The 26,344-nt window shown below is 42.2% G+C and overlaps 1 protein-coding gene and 1 long non-coding RNA gene across 4 annotated transcripts in view; one reads left to right on the top strand and one right to left on the bottom strand.

Annotated features, from left to right (window-relative positions):
- Positions 1-26,344, bottom strand: part of LOC144679694 (uncharacterized) — a 352,834-nt gene that overhangs the window by 130,539 nt on the left and 195,951 nt on the right. The gene's annotated exons all lie outside the window — the stretch shown is intronic.
- The window catches only part of LOC144679688 (ATP-binding cassette sub-family C member 9-like), a 311,571-nt gene that overhangs the window by 212,954 nt on the left and 72,273 nt on the right, over positions 1-26,344 (top strand). For all 3 annotated transcript variants that reach the window (XM_078540318.1, XM_078540317.1, XM_078540319.1), the window contains 3 exons: positions 13,387-13,650; positions 20,101-20,162; positions 23,062-23,218. In XM_078540318.1, the coding sequence (XP_078396444.1) occupies positions 13,387-13,650; positions 20,101-20,162; positions 23,062-23,218 (483 nt within the window). The remainder of the gene's footprint in view (positions 1-13,386; positions 13,651-20,100; positions 20,163-23,061; positions 23,219-26,344) is intronic.

Here is a 26,344-nt window from a genome sequence, read left to right as displayed (position 1 = left end):
TTGCCACCAATGTAATTTCCAATTCCCAGCGGACAAGTTGGGTAGAATTTTATTTGAACCAAACCGTTCACAGCAGAGGGTGGTGGAGAACATCCAGAACCCAGTTGTTAGCTTTGCTATGGCTGTTAAACGTGGCCACTGCATTAGCATCCCACTTCTGGGATTCTTGACCAATCATAGTGCGGGTGTGATGATGGACCCGCACCCGTCAATGAAAATGGACCTGTTAGGAGTCAGAATCGCTGTATCCAACATTCTCAAGTAAGAAAAAGTCCAAGGGATGGATGCGCCCTCCATGGTAAACTAGAAAGGTTAAAGATAATATCAAATTCAAAGAAAAGGCATGTAATTGTGTAAAGCTAGGTGGAAGGCCAGAAGGTTGGACAGACTATAAGGAACAGCAAAGAATGACTAAAAGACTAATAAGGATGGAAAAATTAGATTATGAGAAAAAGCTAGCCAGAAATATAAAAACAAATAGTAGGAGTTTTTACAAATATTTAAAAAAAGAAAAGTTAACAAAGTGAGCATTGGTCCTATCGAAAGTGAGTCTGGAGAATTGATAATGGAAAACAAGGGATGGCGGATGAATTGAACAGGTATTTTACATCCGTTTTCACTATAGAGGATACAAGTAACATCCCAGAAGCAGCTATGAACCAGGAAGTGGAAGCCGGGAAGGAAGTCAGGAAAATTACAGTTACCAGAGGAATGGTGCTGAGTAAATTGTTGGAGCTGTGGGCTGACAAGAGCCCGGGTCTTGATGGACCACATCCGAGGGCCCTAAAAGAAGTGTCTAGTGAAATAGTTGATGCATTGGTTTTAATTTTCCAAAGCTCCCTAGTTTCAGTGAAGGTCCCATTAGATTGGAAAATAGCAAATGTAACTCCTTTATTCAGAAAGGGAGGGAATCAGAAAGCGGGAAATTACAGGCCAGTTAGCTTAACATCTGTCATAGGGAAAATGTTAGAAGCTATTATTAAAGAAGTTATTGCGGGGCACTTGGATAAGCTCAAGGTCATCAGGCAGAGTCAACATGGTTTTATGAAAGGGAAATGATGTTTAACCAACTTATTTGAGTTCTTTGAGCAAGTAACATGTGCTGTGGATAAAGGGGAGTCGGTGGATGTACTGTACTTAGATTTCCAGAAGGCATTTGATAAAGTGCCAAATCAAAGGTTTTGCAGAAAATAAAAGCTCATGGCATAGGGGATAACATATTGGCATGGATAGAAGATTGGCTTGCTAACAGGAAGCAGAGAGTCGGCATAAATGGATCTTTTCAGGTTGGCAAGATGTAATGAGTGGTGTGCCACAGGAATCAGTGCTGGGACCTCAACTGTTTACAGTTTATATAAATGACTTGGATGAAGGAATTGGAGGGATGGTTGCAAAATTTGCTGATGACGTAAAGATAAGTAGGAAAGTAAGTTGTGAAGAGGACATAAGGAGGCTACCAACAGATATAGATAGGTTAAGTGAGTAGGTAAAGACCTGGCAGATGGAGTATAATGTGGGAAAATGTGAAATTGTCCATTTTGGCAGGAAGAATAAAAGAGAAGCATATTATCTAAATGGTGAGAGATTGCAGAGCTCTGAGATTCAGAGGGATCTGGGTGTCCTCGTGCATGAATCATAAAAGGTTAGTATACAAGTACAACAAGTAATTAGGAAAGCTAATAGAATGTTATCATTTATTGCCTGGGGAATTGAATACAAAAGTAGGGAGGTTATGCTTCTGTTGTTCAGGGCACCAGTGAGACCACGTTTGGAGTACTGTGTACAGTATTGGTCACCTTATTTAAGGAAAGATGTAAATGCATTGGAAGCAGTTCAGAGAAGGTTTACCAGACTAATACCTGGAATGGACAGGCTGTCTTATGAGGAAAGGTTGGACAGGCTAGACTTGTATCTGCTGGAGTTTAGAAGAGTAAGAGGTGACTTGATTGAAACGTATAAGATCCTGAGGGGTCTTTACAGCATGGATGTGGAGAGGATGTTTCCTCTTGTGGAAGAATCTAGAACTAGGGATCACTGCTTAAAAATAAGGGATCGCCCATTTAAAACAGAGATTAGGGAAAAATTTTTCACTCAGAGGGTCGTGACTCTTTGGAACTCCCTTCCTGAAAAGGTGGTGGAAGCAGAATCTTTGAATATTTTTAAGGCAGAGTTGGATAGATTCTAGGTAAGCAAGGGGGTGATAAATTATCGGCAGTAGTTGGAATGCAGATTTCAGGTTACCATCAGATCAGCCATGATCTTATTAAATGGTGGAGCAGGCTCGAGGGCTGAATGGCCTACTCCTGCTCCTTGTTCCTATGTTCGTATGCAGTAGGCTGCAAGAAGAAGAAGGATGGAAGCAAGATGTGGAAAGGCTACTTATTCCCCACACCACATCACCACCCACCCCAACAACCCCCGGTTGTCTGACTGTTCCCTGGAGGTGATGCTGGAGGCTGTGAGGGCTTGGACGTGTGTTGTTTCCTGCAGACAAGAGGAAGAGGCCAGGCACCCTCAGGTGTGGCTGCAATTTTATCATTGGAGTGTGCCATATGGGTTCATTCACTCAGTTTATCTGAAGTGTGTCCGTCGCAGGCTTCTCTGGCCAGGTGAGTGGCTGCGGGCACCATGACCACATCAGCTCTTCCTCCTCCTCTTTGAAGGGTGCCGAGCAGTCTGCATCTCCCTCCTGCAACTTCATTCCTCTGTGCTGTGTCATTCTGAAGACCCTTGCTGGTGCATACTGAAGGGCACCCACAGATCTGTTGAGGTACCAGAATCCCATTTTCAACAACTGAATGGCCTGCTCAGTGATGACCCTTGTGGTCATGTGGTTATTGTTGTGCCTCTCTTCTGCATCACTGGTAGGGCTCATTACTAGTATTGTCAGCCAGGTCCTCAGGGGATAACCCCTGACTCCACTCACATACTATGTGTGAAGGTGTGCAAACCTGTGGGAGATATGAATATGCAGAAAGAAGGAGTCATGGCAGTTTCCAAGATATCTTACATAGACATGGCTAATAACCTTCTGGTGGTCACATATGAGCTGAACATTGAGGGAGTGGAATCCGTCCTGATTAACAAATGCTCCAGGCTGATCTGTGGGTCCATTGATTGCCACATGTACAGCCAATGACTCCCTGTACCTGAAGGAGTCCAGACACTGCAGAAAATGTGAGAGCGTCTTACTGGTCTCATCAGTGTCAAAGTAAACGTAAGTGGTGATTCTGGCAAACATGTCATTGGACAGCTGGGAAATACCCTTGTGGACTGTTGATTGTGAAATCCTGCAGATGTCACAAGATGTTAGAAGGAGCTGGAGGTGAAGAAATTCAAGGCTGTCCTTAAAGTCCACTGACAGTACCTGCCCACCTGGCCCACTTGGAAGGAGATCTTACTCAAGAAAGTTGCAGACGTCAGCAACAACCTGCTGCAAAAGCCTGAACCTCCTGAGGAGCTGGTGCTCCATCGTGTCAGAGGACACTGTTCCTCTGCCTGTATACCCTGTGCTGAGGTACACCCTGTTTAAAACTGGATCTCTGTGTCCACCCCCTCTGCCCTGCGGAGCAGGATGTGGCTGCGGATAATTCAGCCTCTGTTGCTGCTCCTGCTTGAGCTGTTGGTATCCTTGCCCCTCCTGCTGCTGTTGGTGTTCTTACTGATCCCACTGCTGGTATTGGGGATCTTGGTGTGACTCGTGCTGTTGGTGATGTTGATGTGGCTGCTGCTTTTATTCCTCATCAGACGTCCATGCTCCAGTGAAGGTTGACAGCAGGGAAATTCAGATCATGGTGAGTTAAGTCACAGGTAGGTGAAACGAGTTCCAAAAATTTGGAAATCATCATCCAAACAGTGAAATCACGCTCTCAGAACTAGTGTTGTTACCATAGGTAAGGCAGCGGCTATGCTGTTTTACTGGTTAAATGCACCCCAGGCTGTCGCTCCATTAATCAATGAGTCCCTTCTATGCTCTCACTTGTTGACCTTTGAGTTCCACACAATGCAGAAAATCCATGTATTGAGTAACTATAACTTTCCTTTAAAAAAAGAGACAAATTTCCCAGCGAACAGAAGAAATTACCAAAGGACAAGATTTCATGTTTTAAGACTTCTAATGTAACAAGCAAACTAAAACCAAAATACATCAAACATTACTTAACAGGCAACTAATACACTAAACTAAAGAAAAGGTATTTTGGTTTCAATTAACTTATGCAATCAAGATACATCTTACAACCCTGCAGGAATTCCTCAGGGTAGTGTCCAAGGCCCAACTGTCTTTAGCTGCTTCATCAATGACATTTCCTCTAACATAAGGGCAGAAGTGGGGATGTTTGCTGATGATTGCAGAATGTGCAGAAACATTCATGACTCCTTACGTACAGAAGCAGTCCATGTCCATATGCAGCAAGACCTGGACAACTTTCAGACTGGGGCTGATAAGTGGCAAGTAACATTTGCGCCACATGTGTGCCAGGCAATGACCATTTCCAATAAGAGAGATTCAAACCATCTCCCCTTGATATTCAATGGCATTACCTTTGCTGAAATCCCTACTATCAACACCCTGGGGGTTACCCTTGAGAAGCTGTGAACTGTATCAGCCATATAAATACTGTGGCTACAAGAGCAGGTCAGAGGCTAGGAATTCTGCAGCGAGTAACTCACTTCCTGACTCCCCAAAGCCTGTCCACCATCTACAAGACACAAGTCAGGAGTGTGATGGAATACTCTCCACTTGCCTGGATGAGTGCAGCTTCCACAACACTCAAGAAGCTCCAGGAAAAAGCAGCCCACTTGATTGGTACTCCACCCACCACCTTGAACATTCAACCCCTCCGTCACTGACGCACACTGGCAGCAGTGTGTGCCTTCCACAGGATGCACTGCAGCAACTCACCAAGAGTCTTTCAACAGCACCTTCCAAATCCTCGACCTCTACCACTTCAAAGGACATGGGCAGCAGATACTTGGGAACACTACCACCTGCAAGTTCCCCTCCAAGCCACATACCATCCTGAGTTGGAACTTGCACGCCGTTCCTTCACTGTCGCTGGGTCAAAATCCTGGAACTCCTTTCCTAACATCAATGTGGGTGTACCTTTTTTTTATTCATTCACAGGATGTGGGCTTCACTGGCTGGGCCAGCATTTATTGCTTATCCCTAGTTGCCCTTGATAAGGTGGTGGTGAGCTGCCTTCTTGAACTGCTGCAGCCCCTGCACCACATGGCCTGCAGCAGCTCAAGAAGGTGGCTCACCACCACCGTCTCAAGGGCAATTAGATTGAGCAATAAATCCTGCCCGAGCCAGCAACTTCCAGACCCCGTGCAGTAATTTTTAAAAACTCTTTTGCTGTGCATCCCACTTCTGGCAGATATATATCAATACAGGAAGAGTCTCTCCATGACTCCCAGCTCTCCAGCAGGTTCACTTCCTCCTGCCACGCTAAGTCGAAACTTCCAGTTTCCTTCAAAAATTGTTCCATCCAGCCCAAGTCATTCAGATCCTATTTTCACCAGCAAAGCCCAATTCGACGACTCCTTGGGCAGAATTTTGCCCTCGGATGGCGTGCGGGCCCCACCAGCTTGGCGGTGGGTGGACAGCTGACCCCCACCACCGAAACGGGGCTTGCCGCCATTTTGAGTGGGCGGGCCAATTAAGGCCCGCCCAGCGGCCTTCCCGACAGGAAGCGCTATGCGCTTCCTGTGGGGGGGGAGGGATTCCCCATCTGTCAAAGTGCGTTCTTTCGCGCATGCACGTGAAAAAGCGCACTGTTCCCTGAGGCAAAGTCCTGTCTCAGGGAGATTCATGACAGGTAAGTAAAGTCTAAAAATAGATAAATATTGAAATTATTGACATGTCCCCCTCATGTGACAATGTCACACGAGATGGGACATGTTAATAATAAACACACAAAATTTATTAAATGTTTAAAAAACAGAAAATCCCGCCAGTGGATGAAGTTTCATGAATAATCAGAAGCCCACTTGGGCTCCTGGCCTGCCCGCCAGCCTTAAGCTTGGACGGGTAGGACTTTAATTATCTTAATGAGCCTGTCAATGGCCTCAATTGGCCATTGGCAAGTCGGCGGGCGGACAGCTGATTTCGCTGTCCGCCCGCCTTTCTAAAAATTTAAAGGGACCGGGATGACGTTGGGGATTCCTCCCAACGTCATCCCGCGTCATTTTCCCCTCGGCGACCGGGCCCCGCCCCCAAATCGCCGAGGGAAAATCCTGCCCCTTGTTTCTTAAATCTCCAAAAGTCCCGTCATTTCAGTGCCCTTTTGAATGGAAAACAAACTGTCTCTTTTTCTCTCCCTGGGTGGAAATTTGTCAGTGGTGCCGTGTCGGGGTGCCGTTCCAAACGGCGGAACTGGAAGTATGCGCCATTTTCACTGTCTTGCTTTTTCCTGTTTCCCACTCGAATACAATAAAAATTTAAATGCTGGAGGTGCACAGGGGATGCTATTCTGTGGTGAAACCCATCATCAGCGAACAGTGATGCAGTACAGTAATTACATGATTCATTATCACAAATAATTTTCAGACATCTTTTATACACAGTCACAGAATCTCAACTGCACAGAAGGCCATTTGGCCCATCATGTCTGCACTGGCTCTCCAAATGAGCATTATGACCTAGTGCCGTTGCCCTGCCTTTTCCCCATACTCTTGCACATTGTTTCTATTCAAATAATCATCTAACGACCTCTTGAATGCCTTGATTGAACCTGCCTCCACCACACTTCCAAACAGTGCATTCCAGACCTGAACCACTCATTGTGTGAAAAAGTTTTTTCTCACATCACCCTTGCTTCTTTTGCAGGTCACTTTAAATCTGTGCACTCTCGTTCTTGGTCCTTTTATGAGTGGGAACAGCTTCTCCCTATCTACTCTGTCCAGCCCCCTTATGATTTTGAACATCTCTATCAAATCACCTCTCAGCCTCCTTCTCTCCAAGAAGAACAGCCCTAACCTTTCCAATCTATCCTCATAGCTGAAGTTTCTCATCCCTGGAACCATTCTTGTAAACCTCTTCTGCACTTTCTCCAATGTGCTCACATCCTTCCTATGGTGCTCAGAACTGTACACAATATTCCTGCTGAGGCCTAACGAATGTCTTATATAAATTCAGCATAACCTCCCTGCCCTTGTACTCTATGCCCCTATTAAAAAAGCCCAGGATATTATATGCTTTATTAACTGCTATCTCCAACTGTCCTGCAACCTTCAATGATCTATGCTTATCTATACCCAAGTCTTTCTGCTCCTGCACCCCCTTCAAAATTTCACCTCTTATTTTACACTGTCTGTCCATGTTCTTCCTACCAAAATGCATCACCTCACATTTCTCTGCGTTGAACTTAATCTGCCACCTATCTGCCCACTCCGCCAACTTATCTATGCCCTCTTGAAGTTCCACACCGTCCTTCTTGCAGTTCACAACACTCCCAAACTTCGTATCATCGGCAAATTTTGAAATTGTCCTTGCATACCAAGATCTAGATCATTAATATATATCAGGAAAAGCAAGGAACTCCACTACAAACCTTCCTCCAGACTGAAAAATATCCATTGACCATTACTCACTCCCTAATTTTTCAGCCAATTTTGTATCCATGTTGCTACTGTCCCTTTTATTCCATGAACAAAAGCTTTTCTCACAAGTCTGTTGTGTGGCACTGTGTCAAATGCCTTTTCAAAGTCCATGTACGCCACATCAACAGTATTAACCTCATCACCTTTTCTGTTACCTCTTCAAAAAACTCCAGCAAGTTAGTTAAATACGATTTCCCCTTTAGAAATCCATGCTGGCTCTTCTTTATCAACCCATATTTTTCCATGTGACTACTAATTCTGTCCTGAATAATCATTGCTAGAATCTTGCCCACCACTGAAGTTAAACTGACTGGTCTGTAATTGCTGGGCTTATCCTTACGACCTTTTTTGAACAAGGGCGTAATGTTTGCAACTCTCCAATCCGCTGGCACTACCCCTGAGCCTAGGGAAGACTGAAAGTTTATGGCCAGTGCCCCTGCAATTCCTACTCTCATTTCTTTCAATATCCTTGGATACATCCCATCCGGTCCCGGTGCCTTGTCAACTTTAAGTACCGACAGTCTATTCAACACTTCCTTCTTATCAATTTTTAACCCTTCTAGTGACAGAGTTTCCTCGTCTGTCACCATGGCCTGGTGATTTGGTCTACCTCCTTGGTAAAGACAGATGCAAAGTATTCATTTAGTACCTCAGCCATGGCCCCTTCGTCCATGTGTAAATTCCCTTTTAGGTCCCTAATCGGCCCTACTCCTTTTTCCACCCTTTTACTATTTATATGCCTATATATTGGCTGCCATTCTTTTCTCATAATCCCCCTTCGCTTCTCCAATATGCTTTTTCACCTCCCCTCTGAACCTCCTGTATTCCTCTTGTTTCTCAGTTGTATTTTCTACCTGACACCTGTCATAAGTTCTTTATCTTAATTTCAAACTCCTTTTTCAAACAGGGAGCTCTGGATTTGTTTGTCCTACCTTTCCCTTTCGATGGAATATACCTTAACTCTGCCCAAACCGATCCTCTTTTGAAGGTAGCCCATTGTTCAGCTACAGTTTTTCCTGCCAATCTTTCATTCCAGTCTATCTGGCCCAGCTCCATTCTTTCCCCATCTAGGTCGGCTCTTGTCCAATTAATTATTCTTACTCTGGATTGCCTATCGTCCTTTTCTATCATCATCCTAAAATGTATAATACGATGATTACTGTAAAGGATGACATCAGGGGTTTCATGACTATGGCAAGCCATGGTGCACAAAGGCTCTTCTTCAAACATAGGGAAAAAAAAAACAACCTGCATACACCATAATTTGCAGTTGCAAGTCACACACATACATGTTCATTCTAATCTGTCCCACTTTCGTCTGTCCCTGTACACGCATTGCACACATAATCGTTAAAGCGTTCAGGGCTTCTCGTGGTACGCATGTGAGTTGTTATTGGCTGTTTGTCCTGGAGTGATGTTGCCCCATGGCAACCAGATTGCATGGGCCTCTCTCCAAGCAGAGGTGTTTAGTATGACTTCATCACCCATCTTTCCAGAAAGTTCTGTTTCACCTTAAGTTAAAGGAGACATTTTAAAACATAACTGCCTTGTAAATTCCAGTGTTTATAGCAACTGACTTAAAGCCAGAATTTAAGATTAAAGACTGAATTAATTAATCACATTTTAAATGATTAACTTGACAACTCAATGAGGGGTTTCCCTTTCTCCTTGGATATGCCCTAGTGAAACCCACCACTTGTCACTTAAAATTATGTTTGTTCTGCCTTTTTTATAATTGTTGTTTTCATTTTATATTGTTTTTTATTGCATATCAGACTAGAAATTAGACACAGCTGAGCTGTTCCCTCCCACAAAACCTGTACCCCCATGTGTAACATCTTATAATGCTTGATGAACTCTCATTGCTCACCTCATGTTGATATATATACCAGATGGCAGATGTAAGATCAACTAAAGGAAAAGGTGTTTTGGTCTTGAAAATTATCACATCTTAGGCACAAGTAGTTTACATTAAAAACATTTGAAAAAGATTGACCCCGCTATATAAATTCTCTAAGGATTAATATGTATTATGGATAGCTCCTCCTGGTTAACATTTTAATATATGTGGACATTTTCCTTTTAAACATTTTATTAATGTTCTAAAAATGTTACAGCAGAGATATGGAGCCTAGATTCCTATTTTTTGTATCAAAAATTGTGTTGATTAAGCTGAAGAATGTCAGTGCTATGTGTGGAGCCCTTGCATTTTAGGTGTCCCAGTGTTAGTATCAAGTCCTTCTAGTTCTTGTGCAAAACTACCAAATATAGAATAAAAGTCTGCCAAAAGAATGCACTTCATCCTAAACCTCAGCTAAAGCTCTATTGCATCAGTTTGAATTCTTCCATTTGCTATATACCACATGTTGCTTATTCCCTCAAAACGCTGACAATTCTAAATGTCATAAGCTTGAGATGAGGTGGGAAAAAGCTTCAGTACATGAAAGCCTAAAGTGAGAAAATATAAACATTGAAAACACAAATTGGTGGTGTCTTTCTTGGAGGTGAGAGGCTTGCTATTTGGAAAGTGTTGCATTTTTACATTTAAAATTTAAGCAATCCTGTACTTATCAAAGGATTTAAAATAAAAATAACAAATACAGAGATAGTTGGATTTTCAAAACATCAATATCAACTAATCAGTAATGTGTTCAGGAAGTACCTCATCAATCATTCTTTCATATTTAACCCCTACATCCACCTCTACACAGTAGTGCATAGGGGCACTCAATTTGCACCAGACCCAGTTAACAAAAACACAGGCCTGGATTTTCGCATGCAAGGCGGGTGCGCAGAATCGGTAAATTTTCTGGCTTGCCGCACCCACCCCAGAGAAAAGTGCCCCAAATAGTGGACCGTCATTCTGGGGGGGTGTGGTGGGGTACAGGTACTGAATGATGTCAGGGCAGGTTGAAAGGCCTGCCTTGGCTCTCTCGGTCTTCATCCAGTTGTTTTCTTAAATGACAGGCCCTCTAGGTCTCAGCCCTCACACCCAATCCCTTGTCCGTACATGCTAACCCATGCCTCCATCGACTCCCATGGCCCCCTATAGCCCGTATTGCAACTTAGTTGCCAACCTTATGCTCTCAATCCACCGCGATGGCCCCCACCCATCCCCATGGCCCCTTAAAGCCCCTATGGCAACTCACCCGTATCCACCAATGGCAAACTTCAGGAGCCATGCTGAAATGAAATAAAATAAAGTTCTAAATGTCTATTACAGACTTTGCTGTATAAAACGTTCCCATTCATGAAAGCCCATTCAATACATTTAAATCCCCTCAAATACTTAACGCCTTATAAAAACAAACATTTTTGTTCATAACCCCACATTAAAGACAGGTTATTAAAGGATTAGCTATTTGAGCTGTTAATCAAACCGTGAACTTACAGCTCCCCACTAGGATAACGATAGATTGTGAAAAGCAGTCAAACCATAATAATGCTATAATGGTAACACTTAGTTTTACGTCAACAAACAACTATTGACAATGCAAGCATGGATTTTTTTCAACTAACAGACACAGACAGACAGTTTTTTTCAATTTTTAAAGGGCAGAATATTTAAATAATTTGATAACTTGATAGGTCTGTAGATTTTATCCACCCTTCACAAGCATTTACCTCTACTCTAAAAGTTCATAACTCATGCACTGTGGTATAAGGCCCTTGCTCCAGTGAAAATGGGGCCTGTTTGAACTCATGCCCGAGTACAATGGCCCTACTGTGTTTGAGTTTCCCTCATGTGTGAATCACATCCTGTTCCCATTTCCCAGCTGGCAAAAATAGGATCTGTTGGAAATGGGGGTGGGACTTCCGTATCTTAGTCCTGCCCATCAATTTTAAAGATCCCCAGGGTCTCCACGACTCCAAAAAATCTAGGTCATAGTATTCCATTCATTTCCCAATCTTTTCAAGGATACTGTTTCACCATGAACTCTCCTGGTTTATACTGATCCTGTTGTCTCTTGTCATCTATTCCATTTCACCCTTTCACTCCTTTGCCTTGTAATCAATCTTATGTTGATATTTATTCCCCAGTTAATGCTTTCCCTGTTTCTCACCTCCCCACCCCCTCATATTTAATGCTGAGAATCTTCCCTCCTCCTCCATACATAGTGGCAGTCTTAATTCTCGCCTCTACATTCCTGCGTGGTGAGAAGTTGGTTAGAGATTTTTCTCCTGTGGTACCATCCAAGAGCATGATGAATGAACATTTGGCTGAGGTACCAAATGACTGCCAACAACCAAGTAATAATAACGTTGAAAGACACAGCATCAGCAGGAAAACAGGCAATAAAATTACAAAAAAAAGCAAAAGCAAAATATTATGCTGGAAATATGAAATAAAAGCAGAAAATGCTTAAAGTACTAAGAAGGTCTGGCATTTAGGTCAGTAGCATTCATGCCACACAAGTGCCAATCAATGATCATCTCCAACAAGAGACAACCCAAACCTTCTTCCACTTGACATTCAATCGCATTACCACCTTGCTCTATCAACATCTTGTGGATTACCTTTGACCAGCTTTGACCTGGACCAGCCACGTAAACACTGTGCTACAAGAGCAGGTCAGAGCTGGGAATTCTGGAGTGATTAACTCACCTCCTGAATCCCCAAAGCCTACCCATCATTTACAAGGCACAAGTCAAGAGTGTGATGTAATACTTTCCACTTGCCTGAATGAGCATAGCTCCAACAACACTCAAGAGCACCATCAGGGCAAATCAGACCACTTGATCAGCAACTATCTACCAACTTAAACATTCACTCTGTTATGATAATATATGGGGTACAACTCGTTTGACCCAATGTTATAACTATTCAATAAATCCCAATTGTGAATTATCTGATAAATCATTTAGTGCGCACTGGACTCAAACATCAGGCAAGACTGAACGCTTCAGATGGTAAACTCAAAAGGTTTATCGACAATTAAAAGGTAGAAAGGTAACCAGTTAAAAACATAGAAGACAAAGTTTAAATTAACAGTAAAAGGAAAAAGCTTAACAACAACTAAATGGGCTTCTCATGGCTTCCTCGGTTGATCAAGCTGAAGGCATGAAGTGATGATAACCCTCTGGTCCTTCGTGGACAGTAGATCTTTCAGAATTCCACCTAGGACACTCAGGACTTGGATAAGATGCTAACAAAGCTTCATTTTATCCCCTCAACTCGTATTTTCTTATCTTGAACTAGCCTAACTGTGAAACAATAATTGATTAACTTAACTGTCCGCTTACTTATAATTGGTTTCTAATATGTGAACACCTTCCCATAGAGTAATACAATGGGGCTACTCAGAATGTTTCAGTATCTGATTTTTGTATGATACTTGAATAATGCCTTATTCTTTACCCATCTTAATGTGACTCCCCAAGGCCATGACGGCTTCGACTTAGCACATCTTATCTTTCTAGACTGGCTTGAGAAACATCATTTTGCAATGTACAGTCTCATAATGTATAATTAGTATATTTAAAGTTAAAATTATGTTATCGTAAAACATTAAGACATTTTTGATCTACAAGCGAGTTGAGGGTTATTGGGTGCAGACAGGAAAGTGGAATTAAGGCCATAATCAGATCAGCCATGGTTTTATTGAATAGTGGAGCAGGCTGTATGGGCCAAATAGCCTACTCCTGCTCCTATTCCTTAGTTCTTATAAAATAATAAAGGAAAAAACATCCATGTAGAGAGAAACAATACTGTTTCAAGTTTATGACCTTTCATCAGAACAAATAAACTTGTTGGCTAATTTATCCAATTTTAATTAATTTCAGGTTGGAAGTGGAAAAACATCGCTAATATCTGCCATATTAGGAGAAATGACAACGATCTCCGGTAATGTGGTGTGGGCATCAGCCAATCAGCCGCTAGCGTATTCTGCACAGACAGCATGGCTGAGGAATGCTTCTTTACAGGATAACATTGTGTTTGAAGAAAGCTTTAATGAAGAGCGTTTTCAGACTGTGATCAAAGCCTGTGCTCTTCAGTCAGATATCGATGTTTTACCAGCTGGGCGGTTCACAGAAATTGGTGAAAAGGTAGGTGCACTGATGCAATAATTGCCTAGGCTTAATGTTCATATTTTGTATTAACTTCTTCATTTTTGATGGAATGACGTTAGGACGTAACCTGGAATCTTAAAAATTGGTGTAAGACCAGTCTTTTTTCATAAAATAAATTTTATGTGAAAAATATTTAAAAGTTTTTCATTTTGGGTAAAAATGTTTTAGTGCAATTTAAACAAGCTAAAGTTTAGCCTTCCTTTGTGAATTCAGGCTTAATAATTTAATGCATATATCGGATAACGTAGAGCTTACATACAGTGATGAAATTCCAGTTTAAAATCACATAGGCCCAGATCTTCCGGTCTCTGGATGATCATACCCTGAAAGATCAGCTGGGGAACTCCTCAGAAGTCCAAACCCAAGGAGCCTGTGGGAATTGTCTGGGAAGTTTCAACTTCGGTTAGGCAATTTCCCTGCATTTGGAATCTTCCGAAACACTGACTTAAAGTCAGAGATTTTGGATGCTTTTGTTACCCAGGAAAAAGATAGAAGAATTTAAAACCAGTTCCAACTGCTGGGTAACTATACTACTGACCCTTCAACTAACCACCCCCCCCAAACAAATAATGCTTCAGTGGGTTAAGATAATACTATAAACTAATTAGTAGAGCTTTACCCTTGGAGTGTAGCAATTACAACTCAACCTTCTCCATGTTATAACCTTATAATTCATAATTCCTCTGCAATAACTGAGATGGGATCTCAAGCTAGACTTCTGCATTAAACGAGGGCTGAATCTTCTGAGGAGTTGCATTCATCATCAGATTGCCACTCTGCTCCTATTTAATGTCCTTTAGGGAAGGAAATCTGCCGTCCTTACCTAGTCTGGCCTACATGTGACTCCAGACCCACAGCAATGTGGTTGACTCTTAAATGCCCTCTGAAATGGCCTAGCAAGCCACTCAGTTGTATCAAACTGCTGCAAAGTCTCAAAAAAGGAATGAAGCTGGTTGGACCACCCGGCATCGACCTAGGCACCAGAAACGATAACGGCAAGCTCAGCCCTGTCGACCCTGCAAAGTCTTCCTTACTAACGTCTGATGGATAGTGCCAAAATTGGGAGAGCTGTCTCATAGACTAGTCAAGCAACAACCTGACATAGTCATCCACGCGGAATATTTTACAAATAATGTCCCAGACACCACCATCATCATCCCTGGGTGTGTCCTGTCCCACTGGCAGGACGGTGTCAGCAGAGGTGGTGTCACAGTGGTATACAGTCGGGAGGGAGTTACCCTGGGAGTTCTCAACATCGACTCCGGACCCCATGATGTCTCATGGCATCAGGTCAAACATGGGCAAGGAAACCTCCTGCTGATTGCCATGTACTGCCCTCCCCCAGTTGATGAATTAGTACTCCTCCATGTTGAACACCACTTGGAGGAAGCACTGAGGGTGGCAAGGGCGCAGAATGTACTCTGGGTGGGGGACTTCAATGTCCATTGCCAAGAGTGGCTCAGTAGCACCACTACTGACTGAGCTGGCCGAGTGCTAAATGACATAGCTGCTAGACTGGATCTGCGGCAGGTGGTGAAGGAACCAACAAGAGGGAAAAACATACTTGACCTCATCCTCAACAACATCCCTCCATGACAGTAGGAGTGACCACCCACTGCACAGCCGTTATGGAGACGAAATCCCGTCTTCACATTGAGGATACCCTCCATCGTGTTGTGTGGCACTACCACCGTGCTAAATTTTTTATTCATTCACAGGATGTGGGCTTCCCTGGATGGGCCAGCATTTATTGCCATCCCTAGTTGCCCTTGAGAAGGTGGTGGTGAGCTACCTTCTTGAACCACTGCTGTCCATGTGGTGTTAGGAAGGGAGTTCCAGGATTTTCACCGAGTGACAATGAACGAACAGCAATATATTTCCAAGTCAGGATGGTGAGTGACTTGGAGGGGAACTTCCAAGTGATGGTGTTCCCATCTATCTGCTGCCCTTGCCCTTCTAGATGGCAGTGGTTGAGGGTTTGGAAGGTGCTGTCTAAGGAGCCTTGGTGAGTTGCTGCAGTGCATCTTGTAGACGTTACATACCGTTGCTGCTGTGCATCAGTGGTGGAGGGAGTGAATGTTTGTAGTTCTGGTGCCAATCAAGCGGGCTGCTTTGTCCTGAACAGTGTCAAGCTTCTTTAGTGTTGCGGGAGCTGCACTCATCCAGGCAAGTGGGGAGTATTCCAACACACTGTAATAAAAGCTAACTATTGCTGATGCTGGAAATCTAAAACAAACACAGAAAATGCTGGAAAGACTCAGTAGGTCTGACAGCATCTGTGGAGAGCGAAACAGAATTGACGTTTCGACTCTGTATGGTCCTTCTTCAGAGCTACAGAGAAGTAGAAATGTGATAAAATTTACACTGTTTAAGGTGGGTGGAGCAGGTGAAGCTGTACAGAAGGCCGGCGATAGGCAGAGGCAAAGGAAAGATTGACAAAGATATCATGAACAAAAGGACAAAGGGAGCGTTAATGGTAGTGGTAAGGACTGAAAAAGGTGCTGTGGGACATCAGCAGCAGCATAATTGTACTCAAACACAATCTGTAACCTCATGGCCCGGCATATCTCTCACTCTACCATTACCATCAAGCCAGGGGATCAACCTTGGTTCAATGAGCAGTGCAGGAGAGCATGCCAGGAGCAGCACCAGGCATACCTAAAAATGAGGAGTCAACCTGGTTAAGCTACTTGCATGCTATACAGCATAAGCAGCAAGTGATAGACAGAGCTAAAGCGATCCCACAACCAACGGATCAGATCTAAGCTCTGCAGTCCTGCCACATCCAGCTGTGAATGGTGGCAGAAAATTAAACAACTTGCTGGAGGAGGAGGCTTCACAAATATCTTCATCCTCAATGATGGGGGAGCCAGCACATCAGTGCAAAAGATAAGGCTGAAGCATTTGCAACAATCTTCTTCCAGAAGCACCAAGTGGATGATCCCTCTCGGCCTCCTCCAGAGGTCCCCAGCATCACAGATGCCAGTCTTCAGCCAATTTGATTCACTCCACGTGATATCAAGAAATGGCTGAAGGCACTGGATAGTGCAAAGGCTATTCCAGCAATAGTATGGAAGACTCGTGCTCCAGAACTTGCTGCACCCCTAGCCAAGCTGTTCCAGTAATGTTACAACACATCTATCCAGCTATGCATAAAATTGCCCAGGTATGTCCTGTACATAAAAAGCAGGACAAATCCAACCCGGCCAATTACCGCCCCATCAGTTCATTCTCCATCATCAGTAAAGTAATGAAAGGGGTCATCAACGGGGCTATGAGGCGGCACTTGCTTAGCAATAACCTGCTTACTGACGCTCATCTTGGATTCCGTCAGGGCCACTCAGCTCCTGACCTCATTACAACTTTGGTTCACACATGGACAAAAGAGCTAAACTCCCGAGTTGAGGTGAGAGTGACTGCCCTTGACATAAAGGCTGCATTTGACCGAGCATGGAATCAAGGAACCCTAGCAAAACTGGAGTCAATGGGAATCAGGGGGAAAACTCTACGCTGATTGGAGTCATACCTAGCACAAAGGACGGTAATTGTGTTTGTTGGAGATCAGTCATCTCAGTTCCAGGACATCACTGCAGGAGTTCCTCAGGGTAGTGTCCTCAGCCCAACCATCTTCAGCTGCTTCATCAATGACCTTCCTTCCATCATAAGGTCAGAAGTGGGGACGTTTGCTGATGATTGCACAATGTTCAGTACCATTCGCGACTCCTCAGATACTGAAGCAGTCCATGTCCAAATGCAGCACAATATCCAGGCTTGGGCTGACATGTGGCAAATAACATTCATGCCACACAAGTGCCAGACAATGACCATCTCCAACAAGAGAGAATCTAACTATTGACCCTTGACGTTCAATAGCACTACCATCACTGAATCCCCCACTATCAACATCCTGGGAGTTACCATTGACTAGAAACTGAAGTGGACTAGCCATATAAATACTGTGGCTACAAGAGCAGGTCAGGGACTAGGAATCCTGCGATAGGTATCTAACCTCCTGACTCCCCAAAGCCTGTCCACCATCTACAAGGCAAAATCAGGAGTGTGATGGAATACTCCCACTTGCCTGTTTGCGTGCAGCTTCCGCAATACTCAAGAAGCTTGTTACCATCCAGGATAACACAGCCCGAATGATTTGCACCACATCCACAAACATTCACTCCCTCCACTACCAATGTAGAGTGTGTGTACTGTCTACCGGATGTACTGCAGGAATTCACCAAGGCTCCTTAGACAGCACCTTCCAAACCCACAACTACTGCCATCTAGAAGGTCAAGGGCAGCAGATAGATGGGAACACGTCACTTGGAAGTTCCCCTCCAAGTCACTCACCACCCTGACTTGGAAATATATCACCATTCCTTAACTGCTGCTGGGTCAAAATCCTGGAACTCCACCCTAACAGCACTGTAGGTGTACCTAAACGACATGGACTACAGCGGTTCAAGGAGGCAGCTCACCACCACCTTTTCAAGGGCAACTAGGGGTGGGCATTAAATACTGGCCCAGCCAGCAAAGCCCACATCCCATGAATTAAAAAAAAATATTTACCTTGCTCCTGAGTCCTTCCTTCGTAGTACAGAGCATTGGGGGAAACCTGACATTGGGAGGAGTCAGTGTCATAGTCAGGGGTTAGGGGGGTTTAGTCTGGGGGTTATTTGATGGGTAAGTAGTATAGTTACCAAGGAGTCAGAACTGGTTTTAAATCCTTCTAACATTTTCTGGGTAACTTTTCTGGTAACAAAACCATCTGAAGTCTCTGAATTTAACTCAATGTTTCGGAGGGTTCCTAATGCAGGGGAATTTCCTAATAGACGTGAAACTTCCCCGGGCAATTCTCCTTGCATTGGCACTTCCGAGGGATCCCCCAGCGCTTCTTCCAGGGTACGACCATCCAGAGACCGGAAGATCTGGGCCTATGTGATTTTAAACTGACAATTTATTGTTTAATTTTAACTGCAGTGATGTTTGCTTTTGTTTCACTTCAGATTGCAGAAGAATTACATATTACAGTATATAGCTTTTCATTTGAAGTTTCACAGAAGTTTTTGAGAGGATAATAAAATCAAAATGATGATGGAGAGATAATTTTCACTTTTACCCATCCCGTCTTCAAGGTGCTGACCTCCCACTAATGAATGGCTTTTTGGCCACTGGTCACCCTTTAGTCTCCTGTCCCAGAAGCCTGAACAGTGAGTGTTGGCAAGCTATTAGACAGCTGTGAAGGAGAGAGGAGAGAACGGGCAAAGCCAGATCTTTTCCTCATCTAAAATCCTTATACATATCAGGAGCAGAATTTCTAACTAATTTTACCCTCTCCAACTTGGAGGCACTGAGGCATTAGTACATCCACCACACCTCCACCCACCAACCCCAGATAGCTATCCCAGTGAGATCAGCTAATTTAGAGACTGAGAATCAAACTTGGGTCTACCCTGAGCTTTACGGCTAAACTATACACTGAATGGGCTGAATTTTGCCGTCAGCGAGCAGGGGGTGGGGCCCGCTTGCTGACGCGTAAAAGGACGCGAGATGACATCTGGGGAAATCCCTGATGTCATCCCGCCCCATTTAAATTTTCAGGAAGGCGGGCCCGCAGCAAAATCAGCAATGCGCCCGCCGACCTGTCAATGCCAACTGAGGCCATTGACAGGATCATTGAAACAATTAAACCTTAAGGTTGGCGGGCAGGCCAGGAGCCCCGATAGGCAATAGAAAAAACATGAAACCTCATCCAACGGCAGGATGAGGTTTCATGTAGGGATTTAAAAAGTTTAATAAAGTTTTTGTGTCAATTATGAACATGTCCCATCTCATGTGACATTGTCACATGAGGGGGACATGTTAAGGATTTTTAAAAAATATTTTTAATGTTTTAAGAACTGTCAGCGATCTCCCTGAGGCAGCACTTAGCCTCAGGGTGATGTGCGCTCTTTTGTGTGCATGCGTGAAAGAGCGCACTCCCGCTTTTGGAGAACCCCCCCACCCCCACCCACACAGGAAGTGCATAGAGCTTCCCGGCAGACGTCACTCTGGACGGGCCTTAATTGTGCCCACGTAACATGGTGGCGGGGCCCGCCCGCCCGCAAGGCAGAAAATTCTGCCCAATAAATTTGCTGAGTGATCAGGGCATCCTCTAATAGGTTTAACATTTATTTCTTCACCAACACTTTCTGTGGTGATTAGAAGGTGACCTGGTTCTTCCACACTTTGAAGCCGATCTGCTCGCAACTTGTAATGATTAGCAATTCATCTGATATTGCTTTCACCTCAAATTGCTGGCTTATTAGCACATTAATAATGGTGTGCATCATTTAGAAACCATTATATTTCAAGCAAAATTTAGCCTCTTATGTTTTAGTCTGGCCTGTATTGTGTTATTAAAAGTATTAGTTTTGATTTTCTTTCCAGGGTATTAATCTGAGTGGTGGCCAGAAACAGCGTGTTAGTGTTGCACGGGCTCTTTACTCAAGGTATAGATACATTTTTCCAGTTTGTTGATTGTGATGACAGACATTAATTGACAGACTTATCTGATGTTTGATATAAGGGATGATTTCCACAATTGTATGCTTCCCTTGAGGAACAGCACCTGTTTGGAAATTGTAGGCCCACAGTGCCTGATTTTCCATCCACTCATTTAAATAAAAAAAATATTGGACCTGCGATTTCCAGGGCAACACATCCAGTGCATGCCACTCTTGATTAGGGAAATCTAATTGAAATCCAAAGAGGATCTATATTAGTACAGCATCACAAGTTGTATAAAAAAGCTGTATTCTACCATTGTTGTGAAAAGTCATTCACGTTTTTAATAGGACCCCTTGAAAGTTAGTAGCTGTCAATAATGCTAACAATAGAACCTATTTATTTTGAGATTTTTGCTTGGACTAAATTGCTCACAAGACTTTTTTTTTCTCTGTGCCAGTCACTGTGTGAACCATCCATATTGATGTCATGTGTAGCTGGAATCGCAGATTTTTTGCGTTTTAAAAATACTTCTAAGCTTGAGACAAATTTCCAGAAAATAGCATTTACCTAAAGCTTGCTAGCCGTCATCTTGAGTATAAAATAAAATTTCAAATATATTAAAAGTTGTTTTTCTCTTCATTTTCACAAGGGGGCTGCTTGTAAAATGAAGAAATTGTTTTGTGCCTAACTTGCTTTGACTTAATAAACCTATGGAACAAGCTTCTTTGAGAGACAGTGTAGAGAGTAGAAGATGCTGATTCATTCAAATGCAAATTAGATAATTTATTTCAAATAATATTTTGGGATAAAATATATGAGTAATTTATGGAATGATCTATGGCAAGTGTAGCATGCTTGGGAGGAATGCGTGACTTTGGACCTAGGATTCTGAAAGGCTTCTAACACTGGGATTTCCTCGCCTTGTATTTGGTTCATTGCAGAGTAATAAAGATTGATTGCTATTATTGTTGTATCATGTGACTGTCAGGATGATAGAAGACGAACTTGGTTTTCTCGTTTAGCAATTCTTATAACCATTAAAAGTTATGATAATGCTTGCATTTTTGTTGTGCTTTTGAAACAAAACTCATAGCACTTCATGCAAAGAGTTAAAAATTCTCCTTAGAGCAGAGAAGGTTATGGAGATTTAATAGAGGTGTTCGAAATTTTGAAGGATTTTGTTAGAGCAGGATGGGGGAAACTGTTCTCGCTAGCAGATGGGTCAGTAACCAGAGAACACAGATTTAACATAACTGGCAAAATAACCAGAGGTGAGATGAAAGCAAAAATACTGCAGATGCTGGAAATCTGGAGAGAAAAACAGACTTAACATTTCGAATCCTTATGACTCTTCTTAAGAGCTGAAACGTTAACTCTGTTTCTCTCTCCACAGATGCTGTCAGGCATGTTGAGTTTTTCCAGCATTTTCTGTTTTTATATCAGCGGTGAGATGATTTTCTTTTGTCGCCGGTTGTTATAATCTGGACTCCCTGAAATGGTGGTGGAAATAACTTTCAAAAAGAAATTGGATATATAATGGAAAATTAAACATTTGCAAGGCTATGAATAAAGAAAAGAGGCATGGACTAATTGGATAATTTCCAGAGAGCTCTCACTGTGGACCAAATGGCCTCCTCCTGTGCTGTATAATTCTGTAAAATGGTCATCCTTACGCATGCAGTGCCGTTTCACAGTACTGCTATTCTCTTTATATAGCAGTTAATATAGAATAATGCAGGAAATAAAAAAGAATTGAGCTGATTCCATAAACTTGAAAAAGAAATGTTTGCATTTTCTGAGTATTCAATTCCATATGAAATGTGGTTTTCTCTAAAGTGTTAATCTGGCATAAAACACAAAATGCTGGAAATGCATAGCAGGTCAGTAATGAAAAGACAAAGTAACGTTTTGGGTTTAAAGCCTCCATCAGAACTGGGGGAACAAACCTCTTTGCAAAATTCAAGAAAAGAAAGAGGGGGACGGGTCAGAGAACAACTTGCAAAAGTGAAGATTGAAAATGCAGAGCCCAGTCAATAGTTTGTGATAGTTATGTTGCAAAGCTTTAAAAAAGATAAAAATACATTGCATAGAAAGACTCATTATGCTTTGCCTCATTCAATTTCCCATCCTTCCAAGGCAAGTGTGTCCTTCATGGGCATGATAGACTTTCAGCTCCAATTTATCTACCAGGTTTGATAAGAGATTTTATTTTACTGGCTAATACAAGGGATTGCAAAACTTAATGAGTATTTTCCACAATAATAACCAACCGATCACCAACCTTTTTTTCATTTATTCCTGGGATGTGGGCATTGCTGGCTAGACCAGCATTTATTACCCATCCCTTGTTGCCCTTGTTCAGAGGGCATTTAAGAATCAACCACTTTGCTGTGGGTCTGGAGTCACATGTAGGCCAGACCATGTAAGGACAGCAGATTTCCTTCACTAGACCTTAGTGAACCAGATGGGTTTTTATGACAATCGGCAATGGTTTTGTGGTCATCCAGATTTTTATTGAATTCAGGTTTCAGCAGACCATTAACCTGGGTCTCTGGAATACTAGTCCAGTGACAATACCATTATGCTACTGCCTACCCCTGTGAAATATCTTGGAAAAAGCTGTCCCCTGTAAGTACTATTTTAATGTTTTACTTTGGCGTCACTATAATAAAAGATGTAACCATGATTTGCAATCAATATTTTGCCAAAATTGTTCCAATTCCCTTGAGAATTTGAGCATACTTTCTGAGCAACGTACGTCATTCCAAGGGTAAAATGGTCAAAGTTGTATTATGATCCTTTCCTTTGAAATTTTGAATTACATTGAAAGCTTTGCAACTTTAAATGACTGACTGCCTGTAAGCACACTTACTGAATTATTATACCTTTTACATAATTTAGATGCTCTGTTGTAATACTGGATGATCCTTTATCAGCCCTGGATGCACGTGTGGGAAGTCATGTCTTCCACCAAGGGATCATGGGGATGTTAAAGAAGGAAAACAGAACAGCCATCTTTGTAACACACAAATTGGAATATGCTGAGGAAGGTGACTATGTACGTAAGATATTTTGATTAAATTACTAGACCTTACCTTTCAGACATCATACTTTCTAAATGACTTCTGTAATGGGCAGCACATGTGGTGTTTTTGTGAGAAGCCTTCAGTTGATATATTCCATTAGTGCTGTGGTGTCTTAGCGGCCTGTTTTATTTATTTCATCTTTATTTAGGTATTTTAGTACCATACTCTACTCCTTAACTAAGAGTATGGACGAGCAGCCTGCTTCCAGGCCTCTGCCCTTTTTGAAGCTAGCTGCTAATAAATATACAAGAGTATTACTGATTTAAGTGACTCACCTTTCTCTGTTCTTTACCATTTCTCCCAGTGCCTAATCTCTGCTCAACATTTTACCGAAGATTATGATTTCCCACTTCCTGCTTCATAGCATATTGCTTTAATATATAGATTTGCTATGCTTCTGGGCTCATAACATAATCATTATTAATATGGGCATAATTCAAAAACGCATCTCATATTAAAGGAAAGAGCAACCCTTTGATGGGGTAAGCGTTCCTACAACAAATATCCATCCAACCTTTTCATTAACATCATTTAAAAACTTCAATGTTACCCTTCCAAATTCGAAGCTGATTTCCCCCCGAAGTTGTTCTCCATTCTCTCTTCCCTTTGCAGCAAATAACTCCTCATCCTTGTTGATTTTGTTCTTTATTTCAAGAACCCCAACCCCTCTCACCTCTTGGCTCAGTCCTCTTCCTCATTTATTTGCTTCATAAATCATCTCTAGGTATCAACTTTTACCTGTACGCTGATGATGATCTATCAACTGTGCTACTCTTACTGTTGTTTCTGTGTTATCAGACTGCTTGGCCAACATTTATGATTAATCATAGCTTCCTCTAGCTCATTGTTGGAAAGATCAAAACCATTGTCATTGACCTCTGGCACAATCTTCACTCCTTGTTACTGATTCCATTCTCCTCTCTGCTCACTGTCTCAGGCTTAATTGGGACTGTTGTCTTCAACACACAGGTATCTTTCAGATTCCATTTTTCATCCATCACAAAGACCACTTACATCCACCTTCATGACATTGTCCACCTTCATTCTGTCTTCAACCCCTTTACAGGTAACACTTCAAATTTGCCTTTATCACTTCTAGACTTGACTCAAAAGCTTCCCTCACTGCCCTCCCATCCTTCACTTTCCATAAACTCCAACTTGTACAAATCTCTGCCAAACATATCCTATCATGCACTAATTCTAACTCACCCCTCACCTCATCCTTATACTAAGAATGGACTCCTGTTTCTCAATATAAATTTAAAACCATCAGCCTTGTTTTTAATTCTTTCTGTGACCTTGTTGCAAACTCCTTGAGCTAAATATCTTCTCTGTTGCCTCAACCATACTGTTTAGAATTTCCTCCTTAAAGCTCTCTTTCCTCCTTTAAAATCCTTCTGAAAATGTATTTCTTGATCCAAAATGTAAGTCTCCCCTGCTAATCTGTTCCTTCCTGGTTAGTGTCCATACTTCTTATGACCATCTGTAATGTGCCTTTGGGTTAACACAGGAATGGAATTTTCAGCTCCTCAAACCTGTTCTGCCATTCTATTAGCTCATTGCTGAATGTACCTCATCTCCATTTACCCAACTTTGTTCCATATCCCTTAATACCCTTTTCTAACAAACATTTACCAATCTTAGTCATGGGAAAATTCAGTTGAGCCAGGATCCACAGACTTTTGGGGCAGCAAGTTCCAGATTTCCAAAATTTCCTTTGTGTGTAAACGTGTTTCTATGTTGCACTCTAATTCCAGCTCTAGTTTTACAAATATACTGTAAAACAGAAAATGCTGGAAATACTCAGCAGCTCAGGCAATATCTGTGGACTGTAATGATATGGCAGGTGGTAATTGCCAGGGTGACCAAATCTCAAAGGGAAACTTGGCCACGCTACCACAACGATTTTGCAATTTGCATTTATTATGAGAAGGTTTGTGCACTGAAGTCAGAAGTAATGAGCCCACTATCTTTAGAAATTTTAAAGATTAAATTAAAACATTAATTAACAAAAGAAAAGAAAACTTACACACACAAGACTACAGTTACACAGTTACATTTAGTTTTACAACAGTTCCCACAAGACTTCTACATAACTAAACTCCCAGCTAAATACCCCTTTCAGGCAATAGTCCAAATAGATTCTTAATCTATAAAACATCCAGCAATATTATCACAAGCACCCACTGTTGCTGAAAGGGAGGGATTTCACAGCTTCTTTCTCCCTCTCACTAGACAATGGAACTCCAAAGGCTTTTATCATAACCTTGGTTACTGGAACAGCAAACTTACCCCAGGTGGCGAGAGACTTTTCCCACAAGTCTGTTTCACACAGCGCACCTTTCAACATAAGACCATAAGACATAGGAGCAGAAATTAGGCCATTCGGCCCATCGAGTCTGCTCCGCCATTCAATCATGGCTGATAAGTTTCTCAACCCCATTCTCCCACCTTGTCCCTGTAATCTTTGATCCTCTTACCAATCAAGAACCTATCTATCTCGGTCTTAAATACACTTCTCACACAGCTGCACACCATACAGCTTTCCATCTTTCTTTAAATATATTTCCTCCCTTTTGATCTGTAAATCCCATTGTTTCACCCTTTCTTTCAAAGTTACTTTTCCCAGAATATAAAAATCTTTCATGTTGTCATTATGGCCAGCACATTCGGGAAAAATAAACTTAATAACTTTGCCTTCTTTATCTTGCTAATTGTAAGCTTCTTGTCATGTCCCTTTGAAAATAAAATAACCTCTCAACTTATCTAAAAATAAAAAATTCCATTAACACTGTATCTGCTGAGACTTCATTCCAGATTACCCATCTTCATTTCAAATGCCTGTTTTATACCTAATCCCTTGACTGTCTGCAGTTTACTTAAACTAGACACACACACAAATATACATACACAGTCCCCACAAGCCTGCTTCAGTATCCCACAGTAATATTGGGGATAAAAAATGATTGTTTATTTCACTTATAAAGGAAATGAGTTCACATTTCAGGTCAATGATCTCTCATTAGAACTTGGAAAAGTTAGAAATTTAATAGGTTCTAAGCAAGTGAGAGGGAGGAGAGTGGGAAGAAGGACAAAAG

This window comes from Cetorhinus maximus, chromosome 4 (genome assembly GCF_964194155.1).
Source record: "Cetorhinus maximus chromosome 4, sCetMax3.hap1.1, whole genome shotgun sequence".
NCBI lineage: Eukaryota > Metazoa > Chordata > Chondrichthyes > Lamniformes > Cetorhinidae > Cetorhinus > Cetorhinus maximus.
This window is presented reverse-complemented; position numbering and strand designations above follow the sequence as displayed.